The following is a 15,388-nucleotide window of genomic DNA, read 5'->3' as shown; positions in this document are numbered from 1 at the left end:
TGGCGGGGACTGCCCTTGCTTGGGAAGCCCCTGAAGCAAGTGCCGGCACCCAAGGGCTCAGTGCCGGTTCTGGAGGGAAGGGAAAGTGAAGGGGAAACAAGGAGCAGCGGTGGGCAGCAACTGGCACCCTGAGGCTTTCGGTGTCTTTGGGTCCTCCACCCTTCTCCAGCTGCAGCTCAAAGGTCAGCCGGGCCCCAGTGCCTGGCGCAGTCTGGGAAGGCTCCTTGCAGGAAGTGGCCTGGAGATGGGAGTTAAGAGGACAGCCCCTCTTCAGCTCTGGCTGGTTGCTTGCAGATTGAGCAGGTGAGCCAGCTCTCTGCCCTGGTGGATGCCCAGTTGGAATACCACCGGCAGGCCGTGCAGATCCTGGACGAGCTGGCCAGCAAGCTTAAGCGAAGGTGAGCCCCTTCCCTTCTGTGCTGGCCAGGAAAGGCCTACTGGCTGCGGGGTCCCTGCTGTGGGATCCTGCAAGGGAATAGGACCTCCTCGGGCTTATCCTGTCCCTGAGGAGAGGGTTGGAGTGGCGGTGGGACAAGAGCCAACCTGACGGGGAAGAGGCAGCTTACCCAGGGCAGACTCCAGGAACCCTTCCTCCACTGCTAGTCTCCTTGGTTGGCAGTGGTTCCCTGGTGGGGCCACTTGGCAACCTGAAAAAGGCCCTGGTCTGGGATCTGGCCCAGGGGGTCCCCCAGGATTCCCGTGTGTTGTTGGGGGACGGGGGGTGTTGTTCTCTGGCCTTGACACCCTGGCTCTGTGACTGCTCACACCTCCCCCTTCACTGCAGGATGCGGGAAGCCTCTTCGCGCCCCAAACGTGAATATAAGCCCAAGCCCCGGGAGAGCTTTGAGACTGCAGAGTCCGAGCAGTCCAACGGGGGCTTCCCGGCCCCCAAGATCACAGGTGAGGTGTGGGAGGGGCGTTTTCCCAGGGCCTCAGAGACAGGCCTCTTGTGGGGCAGCCCCAGTCTGCTGTCCCGTCTAAGCCCTTTGCAAAAGGGGACCCAGAGATGGGACCAGGCCCCACCTCAGCACTCTCAGCTCAGCTGTGTGTTTTGTTTGCAGCCTCGTCATCTTTCCGATCTTCCGACAAGCCCATCCGGACCCCCAGCAGGACCATGCGTGAGTGTCCCCCTGCCTCGGTTTATAACAGTGCCTTCCAGTCTGTCCTGGGAGGGTCTTTCTGACTCCCCTGATCAGGAGAAGTGCACACTGGTTGGGGTTTCCTCAGACCCTCAAGCAGGGGAGGAGCTGAGTTCTTGCCTGTTTGGCCTCAGCCTTCCGTGGGAAACGGGCCGCTGTGAGCGTCCAGGGCACCCCGAGGGCGGTGGGCTCTGGGCCACTGTGCGCCCCCAGGTCCTCCATCCTTCGTGTGCCACTGCTCCTTATTCCAAACAACCATGGGGAGCCAGTGGAAGAGTGGCTCTCCTTAGAGGAAACTGAGGCACAGCGAGGCAGCAGGTGGGGTTTGAGCTGGATGCCCAGACCTTACATTCATACCCTGCCCACCCCCAGCGCCCCTGGACCAGCCAAGCTGCAAGGCACTCTATGACTTTGAGCCCGAGAACGATGGGGAGCTGGGCTTCCATGAGGGCGACATCATCACGCTGACCAACCAGATCGACGAGAACTGGTACGAGGGCATGCTCCATGGCCAGTCGGGCTTCTTCCCCCTCAGCTACGTGGAGGTGCTGGTGCCCCTGCCTCAGTGACAGCGTGGGCCTGCTCACCTCTCCGTCCAGACCGCCTGTATTCCACTCGGCCCGAAGCACAGCAAGGGCAGTGCTCCTCCCCGGGCCTCCCGAGGTATTCCCAGGGCACCAGGACTCGAGGCAGCAGGGCCAATCGGAGAGGCCAGGGGCCCTGTTTACACTAGTGCTCACCATAGAGGTGGTGTGGGCTCCCCTCCCCGCCGCCCTGAGGGGGGCTAACACTAAGGTGCTCTTAGAAACACTAACTTCCCCCTCCCCCTCCAGGACTGGTAACTCTGGGTGGGTCCCCTTCACTCAGACACACATACCCTCTGTCCCCTCCTTATTGTGAGCAGACAAAGTCTGTGTGATGCGGTGGTCCAAGCAGGACCCCTGGCCCAGACTCACCTGCTTTTAAATTCCAAGACACTCCTCAGGCCCCTGCATGCCCACAGATGCCACCTCCCTAGCGGGGCCTCACCCAGGGGCCCTGTCCTCAGCTGCAGGGCTGAGCCCCACACACCCATGCCCACCCCTAACCAAGCACATGGACCATTCTTGGCACAAGCTGCCACCACCAGCTACACACACACACACACACCACATACGGGACCATGGGAGCCCCCAGCTTCCTCTCTGCTGAAAGTCAAGCACAAAGGCTTTGATGAGTGAATGTTGCCAGACCCCTGGCTGCTCGGGAGGGTCACAGGGCCTCCCCCTTCCCAAGCTGGCTGCCATCCCCCTGTTGACAGTATCCCCAGCTGTCTCCTCCAGACCAAGGTAGGCAGCTGCCAGACCAGCAGGGCCCAGCCCTGCATCTGCTTCGCCTCTTGCCTAATCTGAAATTGGCCTCGGGGGACCTCGGGCCTGGTTCACATTCCCTTCCCCCCGTGACCCTGCACAGCCCATGACACCAGGCTCTGCTCGTCCCAAGGCCCCCCACCATCGTGAGTGGGTGCGACACAGGCATCCGGACCAAGACAAGCAGCATAGCCTTGGTCAGTCTAGGGCAGATGGAAGTGTAATCCTGACTTTTTTTAAAGAAGTATTAAACGTCTCTTTCTACAGTCTCTTGCCTGGTTGTGGTGTGGGGCAGGCCTTCTTTTCACCGGGACATCCCAAGGGGTCTCTGGTCAGGACAGGGCCTACACAGTTGCCCACCTACCCTCTCTTAGAGTGGGCACCCACCCCATAGCAAGCCCAGGGAGGGACAGGGCTGGGGATGGGCAAAGCACTGTCCACACACTCAGCTGCCCAGACAGCAGCCTACATGCCCAGCAGCAAGTGCTAGGCCCCCCTCAGGGTGAGACACAGGCCTGGGCTGTTCGCTTCTCTCCTTTATTACATGAGCTCCTGCCATCGAACACCTCAGGCCCACAGGAACAGCAACACAGTCCCGAACGAAACCTCTCGATTGCTCCCCCTCACCCAGGGTTGGGGGGTGCCGAGTCTGACCAGGAGGCCTCCCAGGTCCTCAGAGGTCCATCCTCTCAGTTCCCTTGCTTAAGGATGCTGTACACCTGCTCCAGCACATGGCACAGGCCCTGGTCCTTGGGCATCCTGCTGGCCAGGGAGATCTGAAACAATCAGGCCTGGTGCCTCAGGACTACGTCCGAAGTCCTGGCCTGGCCTCGCCCCCAAAGCCCAAGCACTGCCACGTGGCAGAGGCTCGCCTGCCCGAGGTTCACGGTAGTATCCCTAACGCAAAACTTTCTAACAAAAAGGATGTTGAGTAACAAGACCCAGCTGACTAATGTTTGGGGCGAGGGGGTCATCTGCACTTTACAAATCCTGCTGTCACGCCAGCCTGGATCCCACACGCGCCACTTGCTGAGAGCCACCCAGCACCCTCCCCGGCCCACCGCACCCCTAGCAGCCCAGTGCCTGGCTGGGAGGTGACAAGGAACTTTAAGCCCTGGCCTGGTTACTATTTTCTTTAAAGTTGAATAGCCCTGGCCTGTGTGCTCAATGGTTAGGACATCAGCCCATGTACCACAGGGTCTCCGGTTCAATTTCTGGTCAAGGGCAGGTACCTGGATTGCAGGTTTGATCCATGGCCCCAGGTTGGGGTACATGTGGGAGGCAACCAACCGATGTGTCTCTTTCACATCCATGTTTCTCCCCCCACCCCCAGTCTAAAAATCAATGGAAAAAATATCCTCAGGTAAGGATTAACAAAATATAAAAGTTTGAACAAAACAAGCAAAAGTGTGAAACTCTCTATGCAAAGCAGAGGTGAGAGCATCTTCTGAGGATGACTTTCAAACAGGAAATAAATCAGACACACACGGGAGGCCAATAAAAGCCTAATTTAAATGTCCCACTACCTGGGGGCCAGTGTGCACGTTCACAACACCAGCAGCTCTTAAGACTAAACCAGATCAGAACCCGCACACCCTGAGTGGCCGCACAGGGAAGTAGGGGCCAGTGCAGCTTCAGCGGGGCTGACCCAGGACCTTGGAGTCTGTCTACAGGACTAACGGTTCACCTCCACTTTGATGGTGATTCCCACCCCACCCTCGTGATAAGGCTTTGGGGCACCGTTCATTTCCAGCTGAAATACTTCAATGAAATACTTAAGTGAGGGAATCCCTTTCTCAAGCCGCCCATGAGTGTATTCTTGGGTGCTCTCCAGGAGCTGCCTTCCAGGAGGGGTTCACATGGGACTTGGGTAGAAGTCTTACCTTGAGCTTGTCCAGGTAGGTGTGCTCCTGGTTCCAGGCTTCCTGGAACCTCACCAGGTCCGGGGCGCCCTTGTAGAACTCCACCAGCAGCATCTACAGGACAGGGGCTGGTTGGGGCCCCTCGCTCCCGCCTCCCCACGCCAGGCACTGGGACCCAGCAGGACGTGCTGCCGCTGCCTATCGCCTGTCGTGAAGGTTTCCGGGCTAATGCGAGCAGACAACACCGCTCACCCAGTCCACTGAGGTGCCCGCCCAGCCGACAGGAGGGCGCTCAGCAGGAGGCTTATGGAGGGAAGAGGGAACTGCCCAAGAGGCCGAGGGAGGCACGTTGAACGTGCTGTCTCACGGGCCTGACCGCTCCCTGCTTTAGCCTCACTACTGATACCGTGAAACCACAGGTGGCATGAACTAGCTCCCTTTTTTAAATGCCTGTTGAGCCACAGGCATAAACCATCCTGCTAACACCTGACGTCTTCCACGTGTCTCCCCTTGGAGAGGCAGTGGCAGGTGCAGAGGCCCGAGATAGCAGCCTCCCTGGTGTGTCCACCACAACCAGGAGGCCCGGGGGTGAGGGACGGGTGCTGCAAGGACCTGGGCCTGGGTCCTAAGAGCCCGGGTGGTTATCTGCAGAAGGGGTGCCTGGCCAGGGCCCCGGTGTGGCACAGTCAGCCACGGCTTCCGAGTCGGACCTTGTCCCGTAGGTCCAGCTGGGAGGCACTTTCATGGGGAGGGGTGCGCCCACCTCACCTGGGAGTGAGCTCACCATCTCGTGGAGGACGTCGTTAGTCAGGAAGCTGTCCTGGACGTAAGCCATCTCCACGTCCATGGGGATACCGTAGTCACTGGGCCTTTGCTGGCAGGGACACCGGCCAGTCACCACCGGCCACCCCAAGCCTCCCACCCCATGACACATCCAGCACGTTGACCCTTGGCCTCCCCCAGGAGCCCCACCTACCTCAGGGGGTGGCATCACCCAGAACGGGGAGATCTTGGACTCTGGACCCTGGTTGCCAGAGTAGTAAGGGGCTGTGGGAGGAGAGAAGGGCTGGGCCTGGGGGGCTCATGCTCCAGGAGTCACACACACACACACCTACCCCAGCGGGGCACTTACAGCAGAGCAGGGCGAGGCAGGGCTGGAAGCCATTGCTGGAGCCCTGCAGCCGCAGCTGGTAGTCCATCTGCGTGTCGATGTCCTGCAGCGATGGCAGCGCCGGGCTGTGTGGGTGGCTGTGGTACCAGCCCACCAGGGACAGGCCGCGTAGAAGCAGGCTCTGGTAGATCTGGGGACAGAGGAAGGGCTGGAGAGGACAGGGAGCTGGATCCTACCAGCCTTGGTGTGCTCCTGACTCCCATCCCGCTCCACGTGAGGGCAGCACGTAATGAGTATCCGCTGTGGACCAGGCCTGCCCCACGCCCACCCTAACAAGTCCGGTTGGGGATGGTCAACAAGTACATAAAAAAGATGCACCTGTTGCCGAAACCGGTTTGGCTCAGTGGTAGAGCGTTGGTCTGCGGACTGAAAGGTCCCGGGTTCGATTCCAGTCAAGGGCATGTACCTTGGTTGCGGGCACACCAGGGCCCTGGCCAAGTACCTCTTCTGCAGATAACCACCCGGGCTCTTAGGACCCAGGCCCAGGTCCTTGCAGCACCCGTCCCTCACCCCCGGGCCTCCTGGTTGTGGTGGACACACCAGGGAGGCTGCTATCTCGGGCCTCTGCACCTGCCACTGCCCTCCAAGGGGAGACACGTGGAGGGCGTCAGGTGTTAGCAGGATGGTTTATGCCTGTGGCTCAACAGGCATTTAAAAAAGGGAGCTAGTTCATGCCACCTGTGGTTTCACGGGCACATAATAAGAGGCAGCTGATCAATGTTTCTCTCTCATCGACGTTTCTAGCTCTCTATTCCTCTCTCCTCCTCTCTATAAAAAATCAATAAAATATATATTTTTTAAAATGCACCTGTCATGAAACAAAGGCAAAAAGTGATTTTCCTGGTGTGTCCCAACTCCTGCAACAATGCCTGCCACACAGTAGATGTAAACAGTTAGGAGGTGGATATGCGTGCATTTGAGCAGGCACAGGCATTCCTGAAGCCTTCAAGTGGAGGCGAGCAGGGGCGGAAAGAACGGTTCTCGCTGAATCACCACCCATTCACTCTCCCTGAGGTGGGTGCAGAGCGTTGAGCACGGTGCCAGGTGCCAGGTGCACACTAAGAACCATTAGGAAAACATCAAGAACGGCAGCCCGATGGGGTGGTTCAGTGGTTGAGCATCGATCTATGAACCAGGAGGTCACAGTTCCATGTGTCCTGACTTGGTTGCTGGCTTGATTCCCAGTGGAGGTTTGCAGGAGGCAGCCAATCAATGATTCTCTCTCATCATTGATGTTTTCTATCTCTCTCCTTTCCTCTCTGAAATCAATAAAAATATATATTATAAAAAACAAATTTTAAAAGCCCAGCTGATGTGGTTCAGTGGTTGAGCATCAACCTTTGAACCAGGAGATTACAGTTCAATTCCCGATCAGGGCACATGCCTAGGTTGTGGGCTCAATCCCCAGTGTGGGGTGTGCAGGAGACAGCTGATCAAATGATCCTATTCTCTTTCATCATTGATGTATCTAACTCTCTAGCTCTTCCTCTCTGAAATAAATAAAAAGATATTTATTAAAAAAAATGGCAGTTAAGGCCTGGCTGGTTTTGTTCAGTGATTAGTGTCTGCCCATGGACCAAAGGGTCTCGGGTTCGATTCCCGATCAAGGGCACACAGGTTAAGGGTACACATACCTCAGTTGGAAGGCAACCAATTGGTGTGTGTCTCTCACATCGATGTTTCTCTCTCTCTCCTTTCCTCCCTCTCTTCCACTCTATCTAGAAATCAATGAAAAAAATATCGAGTGAGGGTTTGGTTTTTTTTTTAAATGGCCATTAAAATGTATCCAGCCCTTACTAGGTGTCAGGTGGGGCAGGCGCTCACACATGCTCATTTGCACATTTTTTGAGCATTGACTTTGCCAGCTGCCATCCCACCCCGGAAAGCCCCACCCAGTGTCCCCTCACCTCCTCCTCTACAGTGGTCCCCGTGTCCACGTCCCCCAGCCGGCTGCGACAGGGAAAGGCTCTGAGCACCGTGAGCACTGCACAGGGCGAGGAGAGAGGGCGTGGCTATCGGCCCCGCCCCCAGCATCCCCCGGCCCCCTGGGCCCCAGTTACCCACTCTGGCTGTTGATGTCCCAGCGGCCCCCCAGGTACCCCACGACCTCGCTGCGAGTTAGGTGGCTGTGGAAGTCCTGGGAAGAGGTACATGAAAAGACACATTCAGGCTACACCGGCCCCAGCCCATCCTGGGAGTCCGGCCAGCCCTCTCACCTCCTCCTTCACCCAAACACTGGAGCACCTGTGAGCAAGCAGACAAGGTGCCCACCCACATAGAGCTGACATTCCAGGGACCCCATCTGCCTCCAGAGCACCCCAGCCCTCTGCCCAGACCTGGGAGCCCCTGGCCCACAAGGCACACACCAGCAGGAACAGCACGTTGCTGGAGATGGCCACGTTGAATGGCTGGAACTTGTTGATGGCTGTGAAGGATGTTACTTCCACCAGGGTATGGGGGTTCCTGCAGAAGGCCGAGGGTCCCACAGCTTCAGGAACCCCTAGGCTGGCTCCTCAACCCTCTCCCAGCCAGATCTGAGGATCTGAGGCCTTGTCCCCACCCTACCCCTCCCCGTCACCCCAGCAAGAGCTTGTGTAAACTGGGATTCGTGTGAGTCAGGGACATGGACATATCTGACCTGGCAGAGTCGCGACTGCCCAACATGCAGTACCGCACTGGCACCCGGATCTTGTTTTCCACTCGCTTCCCCAGGGGCGTGGCCTCTGCGGGGTTGGGGTAAGGAAAAAGGCCGCTTCAGTCCCTCCCCAGCCTGGAACTGGATATCAAAGACAGGGCAACCCAAGAAAAAAAGAAAAAACAACAACCTAGAAGCAGCCCTAAAAATAAGGCAGCGGGACTGGGAAATTAGGCAGCAGGTTGATAAACTGGGCAGAGATTTAAAACCAGATGAAGGGCTCAAATCAGGTGAGGACCTCAGAAGACCAGGTTGGGGAGAAGGTGAATTAAGGCAGCAAGTTTAGAAATCAGACAACAGGGCAAAGAAATACTATTGGGGAACAAGGAAATCAGGCAGCATGGTGGGGGCGGCGGGGGGGAGAATTGGGCAACACATTAATTGGTCAATGGAAAAAAAGAAATTGGTCGGTGGGAGCAAGAAATCCAAGATTAGAGCTTCAGAAGTCAGGCCGTGAGAGTGAAATTGGCGGGCTAGGAAGTCAGCGGGGCATCTTGGAGGCACCGAGGAAAAGGAAGGCCATACCTGTCCACAGCCTCCGCCTGCACCTGCGCTCTGCATGTCGCCCACCCTGAATCCTCCCCTCCCTCACGCCTCTCACCAGGATGGGCAGGCTCTGAGGGGCCCTTTGCAGGTGGTCTTCGACTTTTGTCCTCTGCTGAGACCCCTGCCAGAACCTCCTCCTCCTCTTCCTCCATCAGCAGCTCCTCCTCCTCCCCTTCACTGGCTGGGCTCTGGCGGGGTGGGGGTGACAGCAGCAGGATCCTCAGCTGGGTGCACTCCACCCTCCCCAAGTTCCACCCAGACTGCTGGCCTGCCTGACCCTTAGGTCCCTGCCGATGCCTCAGATGTCCACTAGAGGGAGTGAGTGAGCAGAGGCGGCCTAAGGCTCTGGCGCTGCTCAGACCTGAGCGCCTTCATGTGGCTGAAATAGGTTAGAGTCCTAAACAAACTGTGACTTTAGGCAAGCGCCCTAACCTATCTGAGCTCTATGCTCACCTGTAAAGTCGCACAATGACCCCTAACCCAATAGGGCTGGCATCAGGGTGAAACAAGTTAATGTGTGCAAAGAATTTAGCATATGCTCAGTTGCTCCATTGAGCAAGCGTACACTTTGTATGGATTATGTTAATTCTCTAAATAACCTCTCTTCTTGCTCTCTCCTAAACTTCCCTTGCCAAGGTGGCTTCTCTGTGTCCAAACCCAACAGTCACATTTCATTCTCTGCCCTCCTCCCCCTCCCAGCAGCATCGGACCTAGCTGGGACCCCCTCCTCGTGGGAACTTCTCAGGGATCCTGAACTCACCCCGCTTCCCTGGCCCCCTCCAGGGTCTCTCAGCCGCCCCATCTCTCCCTTGTTGCTCAGGGCTGGATCCTGGGGCTTCTTCCCTCAGGAAAGCCTGGTCTACTCTCAGGACTCCAATCCTGCCCAGGCCCCAGTGATACCCACAGACCTGTCCACATCCTGGAGTTCTCTTGTGCTCCAGACTCAGGGTCCACTGTCCGTCAACATCACGCAGGGGGTGCTCACACTTAATACAGCCATGATGCACCCGACCATCTCCCAAACCAGTCCTCCCCAACCCCCACATCTCCAATGACAGCAACCCCATCTACCCACTTGCTCAGAACAAAACATTTAATCCATCAGCAAATCCCATAAGATCCACTTTCAAAATCAGTCAGCACCTGACCACTTCTCCATCTCAATGGCTGGTCTGCTCCGCCCCATCATCGCCCACCCAGACCAGCATCCGAGTCAGACTGCTCCAAAAACTGAGGTCTCTCAGAAAAGGGACTCTGCCTCAAGACTGCAGCACCAACAAACTCCTATCGGAGTTTCCAGCCTGCCAGTGGCCCTCCAGACTGAAGACTTGCCAGCCAGATGTGTGCACACACATTTTGAGCGACCTAAATCTGTCTAATACACGAGGTTCCACTATTACCATTTCCGTGTCACACACGATGGAGTTTAAGGCTTAATCCCGGAGGCCGAGGGACGCACCTCATCGGCGACAGCTGCAGGCAGGTGGAGCTGGTGTCGCCTGAGCCAGGCGGCCTTGTACTTGTCCAGCTTCTGGCCCTTGTACTTGACGGAGGCCCAGCCACAACCCGACTTCTTGGCCGGGTTCACCAGCTTCTTGCAGTGGGTGGCCCAGGCGCTGGGCGAGTTGAACACCTGCCCCGTTTCCTGCCACACGATCCTCCCGTCCGGCTGCAGGTCCCCCGTGAACTTCTTCCCCTGCAGTGACAGTGGGCTGGCTGGGCCAGGACCTGGTGCCCACCACGTCCTCCTCCAGGAGGTCCTCCTCCAGGAGGTCCTCCCTGACCCACTGCTGCTCCCAGGGCTCAGCACCCACTTCCCACGTCAGCACCCCTTCCAGGAAGCTTCCTCTCTTAGGCGCCTCCCTGCACTTACATGTCCTGATCGGCTTGGATCCAAAGCACCCCAAGTAGGTGTCTACCCCCCTTCCTCTCACTGTGAACCCCCAAAGGGCAGGGACAGGGTCTGTCTTGTTCCACTGCTGTGTCCCTAGTACCTGACATGCTGGTACACAGCAGGTGCTCAATTCACAAACTGTACCGTTCACAGACCAAACAACAATAGTAATAAGAGCAAACACAAAGCACTTACTGTGTAGCAGACACTTGCTGAGCGCTTTATTCATTTAATTCTCATACAACCCCATGGGGGGAGGGGGGAGGGGAGTCCCATTTTACAAAGAAGGAAACTAGAATAGTAGGATCCTGAGAGGTTGAGCGAGGCCACACAGCCAAAAATATCCTCTCTGAGCCTCAAGTTCTCCTTTGTAGAATGGGGTGTTTGGTGAACGATGGACCTTCTGGGCTCGTGCTGGGTCGGGATGGTCCGTGCCTCAGTCTCCCCTCCCCGTCCCCAGGCTCTGCCTGCTGCAAGGGAGCTCTGGGCCTCGGTTTCCCTCCTTGCCCCTGCAGGGCCGGGCTGGGGAGTGCTCACCAGGTAGTAGATGGACAGCACCCCGGCGCCGGGCTCCAGCTGCGCGTCTTTGAGGAGCACCCGCAGCGTGACCGCGCGCCTGGGGAGCGCGCCGCCCGGCCCGCCGCCGCCCCCGGCTCCCGCCCCGCCGCCGCCGCCGCCGCCGCAGCGCGTCCCGCTCGCTCCCGCCGGCCGCTCGGGGTCCTCGGCCTCCGCCTCATCCTCGTCCTCATCCGGAGCCTCCTCGCCCGCGCCGCCCGCCGGGGACAGCGGCTCCGGAGCTGCGGGCAGCGACAGGCTGCAGCGCGGCCGCGCGCCCCTAGTCGGGTCCGGCCCCCCCGCCCCCGGCGCCTCGCCGGCCCCGCCGCGGCCCGCCGTACCTGCCATGGCCGCTCCAGCCCCGCGCCCCGCTAGGTCTTTCTTCCCGACACGTGATGCGGCCCCGCCCCAATCCGGGGGGCGCCGCTGCCATTGGCCGCCGCCGGTGGGCGGGCGGGGGGCTCGGCCCGCCGGTGCGCGCTGGTAAACTGAGGCCCGCGCCTGCGCACTAAAGACGGGATGTCGGGGGCTCAACCCTCCCGGGGGCCGCTGGGGAAACTGAGGCCTGAGACCACTCTCCAGGGGCGGGGGTGGTAACGGAGGGTTCATAGGTGCCAGGGAGGAAACCGAGGCGCAAGGCTCCTGCTCTCAGGGGGTTAGTGCTCCATCCGAGGTCTCCCCTTAGGACTGAGGCCCGGGCCTGGGGGCGCGGGGAGTTCGGGACGAAGGGGGACAGAAGCCCGCGGCCAGCGCGGAGGGAGGGACACAGAGGCCTCGGCCGCGAGACCAGGAGAGAAGCGGAAGCCGGGCGGCTGCGGGCCCGGGGGCGGGAGAGGCCCTGCGCCGCGGGCGGCCATCTCCGGAGTCTGAAGGGTTAACGTCCATTACTCGGGAGGGCCCTCGGCTGAGTGATTGCTCTATTGGGCCGGAGTGAAGTACGCCCGCCCATTGTCGGAGGTTTATTTCACCTTCAACCAATAAGCAGCAGCTGCTTGACTTGCTCTAGCCAATCAGGGTTAAGCCGCTGCTCCGCCCAACTCCGACTGAGCCAATGGGCAGCTGTCGCTCTCGGTCAATTACTAGGAACTCAGCCTCATTTATCCAATCAGTTGTAGGGTTTGGTCTGGATAGTCCCACCCTCCGCGCAGGCAGGCCGGGGGCGGAGCCGGGCGGGGGGGAGGGGGGGGAGGCGGGGACGGCGGCGGGCATCTAGCGGCTGCAGTCCTGTCTTTTGTCCCAGGTCCCTTTGCCCCGTGGCGCAGTGCCACCTCCCAGCTCCAGCTCTCGGCTCCGAATCTTCCCAGCCCTCGGCAGAGCTAGAAGCCCGGGGTTGGGGATCCCCCTTGGGTTTACCGGACCCCAGTCTGGAAGAGGGGAGAGGAAATTGGGGGCGGGGGTGTCCTTCCAGGGTGGTGTGGAATCAGACTGGAGGTGACTCAAATCCTGCTATCACGTGCACTTGTGTGACTTTAGCCAAGTGGCTCCACCTCTCTGCGTCCCCGTGGGGATAATAATTCCACTTCAGGTTTAAGGATCAGGGCTTGACAGAACAGGATAAATGTGAATTATTGTGTTTTTTTTGTCCAGCCCAAGCCTCATTTTGGAGTCTCCCCACCACCAACCCCCACCGTGGGTCCAGCCACCAATTTGTCACCGCCCTGCTCCCTAAAGTCTAGCTTTAGTTTACTCCTCCATGTCCTTGCATACTTTCCCTTTAACTATCTTCCAAAACCTAGGATCCTTGCTATCTCTTTGGGCCTCAGGCCTCCATACTAACCCCCAATACAGTGGATAGAATGTCGGTCTGCGGACTGAAAGGTCCCAGGTTCGATTCTGGTCAAGAGCATGTACATTGGTTGCCGGCACATCCCCGGTAGGGAGTGTGCAGGAGGCAGCTGATTGATGTTTCTCTCTCATCGATGTTTCTAGCTTTCTGTAAAAAAATCAATAAAATATATATTTTTAAAAAATAAATGAAACTATGATCACCTCCCTTCCCAGCTCTAAATCCTTCAATGACTCCCCATTGCATTTGATAAATGAAATTAAAATTAACTGCTACAACTTTATTAACCATTTATGGTACTCCTTTATGGCAGTCTTGTTATCAACTTTATTAGACAATTCAAGATGAATAGATTGCCAGAGTCACAGAGTTTTCCAGTGGATTCCAAAGGCTATTCTTTGCTATGTGTATAAAGTCCACGCAGACTCACCCTATAACTATGAAGGACATTGAGTGTGCAAGTTTAAAACACTCAAAAAAGAAATTTCCAGCCCTGCCCAGATTGCTCAGTTGGTTAGAGCTTCATTCCAATGTGCCAAGGTTGCAGGTTCAATCCCCGGTCAGGGCACATACAAGAAGCAACGGGTGAAGGCATAAATAAGTGGAACAACAAATCAGTGTTTCTCTCTCTATCTTCCCCTCATCCCCCCCCCCTCTCAAAATCAATTTTTAAAATTTCTTTATATCTCCAGGTCCAGATAATTTTCCTACCAAAAGTTCAAAGAAGAATCAATACCACTTTTATATAACCTCTTCCAGAAAATTGAAGGAGGGAGCACTTCAGTTCCAAACTCATTAGGCGAAACCAGCAGTAATTACCAGGATACCAAAACCAGATAAGGATGGCCCAAAGAAAGAAAACTACAGACCATATCCTTCATGAATAGAGACAGAAAAATCCTTAACAAAGTATTAGGAAATAGAATTCAGCAATATATAAAAATAATTATGCACCATGTCCATATGGTGCTTATTCCAAAGTAGGTTCAGTATTCAAAAATAAATGTTATCCGTCATATTTAACCGGCTGTGGTGGGCAGAATAACGGTTTCCTAAAGAAGTCCCTCTCCTGGTCCTTAGAATCTGTGAATAAGTGAGGTTACATGGCAAAGGGAATTTGAGGTTGCAGATGGAATTACAGTTGCTGGTCAGCTGACTTTAGAATGGGGAAGCTTTCCGCCGGGACCGGTTTGGCTCAATGGATAGAGCGTCGGCTTGGGGACTGAAGGGACCCGGGTTCGATTCCGGTCAAGGGCATGTGCCTTGGTTGCGGGCGCATCCCCGGTGGGGGGTGTGCAAGAGGCAGCTGATCGATGACTCTCTCTCATCGATGTTTCTAGCTCTCTATCTCTCTCCCTTCCTCTCTGTACAAAATCAATAAAATATATTTAAAAAAAAAAAAAAAGAAAAAAAAAAAAAGAATGGGGAAGCTTTCCCATTGTAATCACAAGGGTCCTTAAAAGTGGAAGGGCGAGTCAGAGAGAGGAGACAGCGGGAGGAGTTAGGAATGATCCGGTGAAGTGAGGGATCTACCTGGGTTGCTGGCTTTGTAGATGAGAAGGGGGAGCATGAGCCAAGGAATGTGGGAAATCTCTAGGAGTTGGAAAGGGCGAGGGAAACATTCCATCCTTTCAGCCCCCAACAAGGAATGCAGCCCCACCAATCCCTTGCCTTTAGCTTCGGGAGAGCCGTGCAGGCTTTCTAATTACATGTGAGATGATACATTTGTGTTGCTTTAAGCCCCTAAGTGTGTCGGGAATTGTAACAGCAGCCACAGGAAACAAATGCAATGGCTGAAGAAGAAAAGCTGCACAATCATAGCAGCAGATGCAGAAAAAGCACTTCACAAAATTCAACACCGACTTATAATAAAAACTCTTAGCAAACTAGGACAAAGGGAGACCGCCCAGCTTAGTGGAGAGCATCTACAAACCTTCAATAAACATTGTACTTAATGGTTAAAGATCGAACGCTTTCCCCTTAAGAATGAAAACATGAAGAAAAAAAAAAAAAAAAGAAAGAATGAAAACATGTGCCCTAGCTGGTTTGGCTCAGTGGATAGAGCCAGGCTTCGGACTGAGGGGTCCCAGGTTCAATTCCGGTCAAGGGCAAGTGCCTGGGTTGCAGGCTCAAGTCTCCAGAAGGGGGCCGGCAGAAGGCAGCTAATCAATTGATGTTTCTATCTCTCCCTTCCTCTCCGAAGTCAATTTTAAAAATTAAAAAAGAAAAAGAAAAAGAAAAGGATGGAAAGATGTCCATTGTCACCATTTTCTTTTTTCCAACATAGTACTGAAAGTTCTAGCCAGTACAATAAGGCAGAAAAAAGAAATAAAAGTAGTACAGGTTAGAAAGGAGAAATAAAAATTAGCCTAATTTGCAGATGACATGATG

General features: G+C 56.0%; 2 protein-coding genes across 6 annotated transcripts in view; one reads left to right on the top strand and one right to left on the bottom strand.

Moving 5' to 3' along the window:
• Window positions 1–2,754, top strand: part of SH3GL1 (SH3 domain containing GRB2 like 1, endophilin A2) — a 40,236-nt gene extending 37,482 nt beyond the window's left edge. Inside the window, exons 7-10 of the mRNA XM_084883661.1 lie at window positions 295–398; window positions 785–900; window positions 1,062–1,118; window positions 1,512–2,754. Coding sequence (XP_084739787.1) covers window positions 295–398; window positions 785–900; window positions 1,062–1,118; window positions 1,512–1,708 — 474 coding nt within the window. The 3' untranslated portion in view covers window positions 1,709–2,754. The remainder of the gene's footprint in view (window positions 1–294; window positions 399–784; window positions 901–1,061; window positions 1,119–1,511) is intronic.
• On the bottom strand, window positions 42–12,118 carry MPND (MPN domain containing). Of its 5 annotated transcripts, none has more exons than XM_084883644.1 (13): window positions 11,553–12,118; window positions 11,194–11,453; window positions 10,222–10,458; window positions 8,818–8,950; window positions 8,160–8,244; window positions 7,888–7,984; window positions 7,586–7,658; window positions 7,429–7,505; window positions 5,483–5,669; window positions 5,327–5,397; window positions 5,119–5,224; window positions 4,372–4,464; window positions 42–238 (listed from the first exon to the last, which is right to left on the bottom strand). In XM_084883644.1, exons 1-13 carry the CDS (start codon window positions 11,818–11,820, stop codon window positions 177–179), a joined length of 1,749 nt encoding a protein of 582 aa, XP_084739770.1. In that variant the 5' UTR covers window positions 11,821–12,118; the 3' UTR covers window positions 42–176. The 5 variants fall into 5 exon arrangements, with proteins under 5 accessions (XP_084739770.1, XP_084739768.1, XP_084739769.1 ...); XM_084883642.1 differs by lacking the exon at window positions 42–238 and adding an exon at window positions 3,012–3,264 and having other exon boundaries at window positions 11,553–12,108; XM_084883643.1 differs by lacking the exon at window positions 42–238 and adding an exon at window positions 3,012–3,264 and having other exon boundaries at window positions 5,135–5,224; window positions 11,553–12,105.
• Window positions 12,119–15,388: the final 3,270 nt, after the last annotated feature.

Source organism: Pipistrellus hanaki (genome assembly GCF_964339955.1).
Source record: "Pipistrellus hanaki genome assembly, chromosome: 5".
Lineage (NCBI taxonomy): Eukaryota > Metazoa > Chordata > Mammalia > Chiroptera > Vespertilionidae > Pipistrellus > Pipistrellus hanaki.
The sequence above is the reverse complement of the archived record's forward strand: the minus strand, read 5'-3'. Positions and strand labels throughout refer to the sequence as shown.

Bases quoted from the DNA above. Each gene is read 5' to 3' on its own strand.
- MPND (XM_084883642.1), bottom strand. From the start codon at position 11,820: ATGAACCCTCCGTTACCACCCCCGCCCCTGGAGAGTGGTCTCAGGCCT. The intron at 8,245-8,817 runs GTGAGAGGCGTG...CCAACCCCGCAG, and splicing joins CTCAGAGCCTGCCCATCCTG to AGGCCACGCCCCTGGGGAAG. The intron at 3,265-4,371 runs GTAAGACTTCTA...TGATTGTTTCAG, and splicing joins CCTACCTGGACAAGCTCAAG to ATCTCCCTGGCCAGCAGGAT.